The sequence below is a fragment of the Penaeus monodon genome, chromosome 32 (assembly GCF_015228065.2).
Source record: "Penaeus monodon isolate SGIC_2016 chromosome 32, NSTDA_Pmon_1, whole genome shotgun sequence".
NCBI classification, from domain to species: Eukaryota; Metazoa; Arthropoda; class Malacostraca; order Decapoda; family Penaeidae; genus Penaeus; species Penaeus monodon.
The window spans coordinates 28,033,989-28,035,581 of NC_051417.1; the positions used below are offsets into that span (position 1 = coordinate 28,033,989).

The 1,593-nt window shown below is 34.7% G+C and overlaps 1 protein-coding gene across 1 annotated transcript in view; it reads left to right on the top strand.

The window, feature by feature from the left end:
- Window positions 1–1,482, top strand: part of LOC119593782 (transmembrane protein 170B-like) — a 12,225-nt gene extending 10,743 nt beyond the window's left edge. Inside the window, exon 3 of the mRNA XM_037942805.1 lies at window positions 1,044–1,482. Within this exon, the coding sequence (XP_037798733.1) occupies window positions 1,044–1,239 (196 nt within the window). The 3' untranslated portion in view covers window positions 1,240–1,482. The remainder of the gene's footprint in view (window positions 1–1,043) is intronic.
- The last annotated feature ends 111 nt before the right edge of the window (window positions 1,483–1,593 follow it).

Sequence of the window (1,593 nt, forward strand, 5' to 3'; positions counted from 1 at the left end):
TCTTTATTCAACAATAGGTATTAGATATAAAGTCTATTAATATGATAAAACCAGTAAAACAGTTTGAATAAATTTCAGATTCCGATTATGCCTAATATAATTTTAGTTCTTATAAAATAACATGGTAGGATATGTCTATGCTTAACCAGTAGGGCATGTTGGATGCATGATACTACTGGTGATTACTGACACTCATATTATTACTTGAAATTAATTTTTAGATAACTAAGAAATTTTTTGCTTTTGTAGTTGCAAAACAACTTCACGCCACCAATGGTCAGTCACTGAAATGTGAAGAACTTCAGGTCCTATCACACTAGTAGTTTTTATGTAAATTAATTTTTTATATCTGCATGAATTTGAAGCTTTCCACATGGGTCACATTCTTGTGGAATGCCTTGATCGTGTGCTGTGGAGGATCTGTACTACTTGTTTGTTTTTAGTGATAAATGAAGTGAAAAGTGTGTGGAATCCTTGTTTGTTTTTATGAGCATCATATTTGGTTATATGGAAGTGGCTGGTTTCTGTTGGTGTGATAGGGTCATGCCTTTTGCATGTGGAAAGTTCATATGGAAGTGCAAATATTAATGGAAATATGCTAGTGTGATGGAGCCTTTACATTTTGAATGAAAATTGTCTGTGTCATCCTATGTGATGTCTTTTTTGGTAAAATGTGAATAAAAAAAAACAAAATAATTCTTAGAAATATTTTCAGGGATTGCAGTATATATATAATCAATTATATACATCCTTTGAAGCTCAACAGAGACAGTCTAGGGCAGAATCCCATACAGCATGCAAAGAGCAACAAAGGTTCATTCTTACATGATCAAAAATGTAGTAAATGTAGATTTAAGGATATGCTTGTGTGATTTTTATTTTTTTCTCATTCTTATTTCATTTACAGTTTGTGATTGATTGATAGAAGAAATATTATTTTATTAAATAAAAACTTTTTGAGCAGTTTTGCAAATTACAAGTATATTTTGCATGCTGTAAATACTGGATATATACATATATTTCTTTTTTTTTTTCATCTACAGGTTTTCAGCAGCTTGTATATTGCTAATTGGTATGTGCACCACTTTTGCAATGTGTGCAGCTACAAGTGCAGCTCTGGGATTTGTTCTCTATCAAGCCAAGATTAGTCTGCAGCCCATTGAAGCCATGATATGTGGGATAACGCAGACTGCTTTGTTTATATTCTTTGCCTTTTCTCGGTTCATGCCAACTCTCTAGTCATGTTTGCACAGACAAAAAGCATCAGCTCAGTGTCTGTGCTGTGTAAATATATATGCATGTGTATAAAGTTGTTTTGAAGATGCTGCTGCAGTCCAGTGCATTGTCCAGCAGATAATTCCCAGTCACTCCCTCGCTCCTCGAAGGTTTCAAACCAGCACCAGGAACTTGCCATAAGATGCTCTAGGTCAGCCACCAGTCTCTCTGTATGTGAATAAAACAACTGGAAACCACTTGATTAAATATTCTCTGGTTTCATGGCGTCCAGGGCGAAAACTATCCCCCGGGGAAGTGATTCCCTTGGAAGATGTATTGAATTGATGAGTTATTGTTATCTCTGTTTGATTTGCCAAG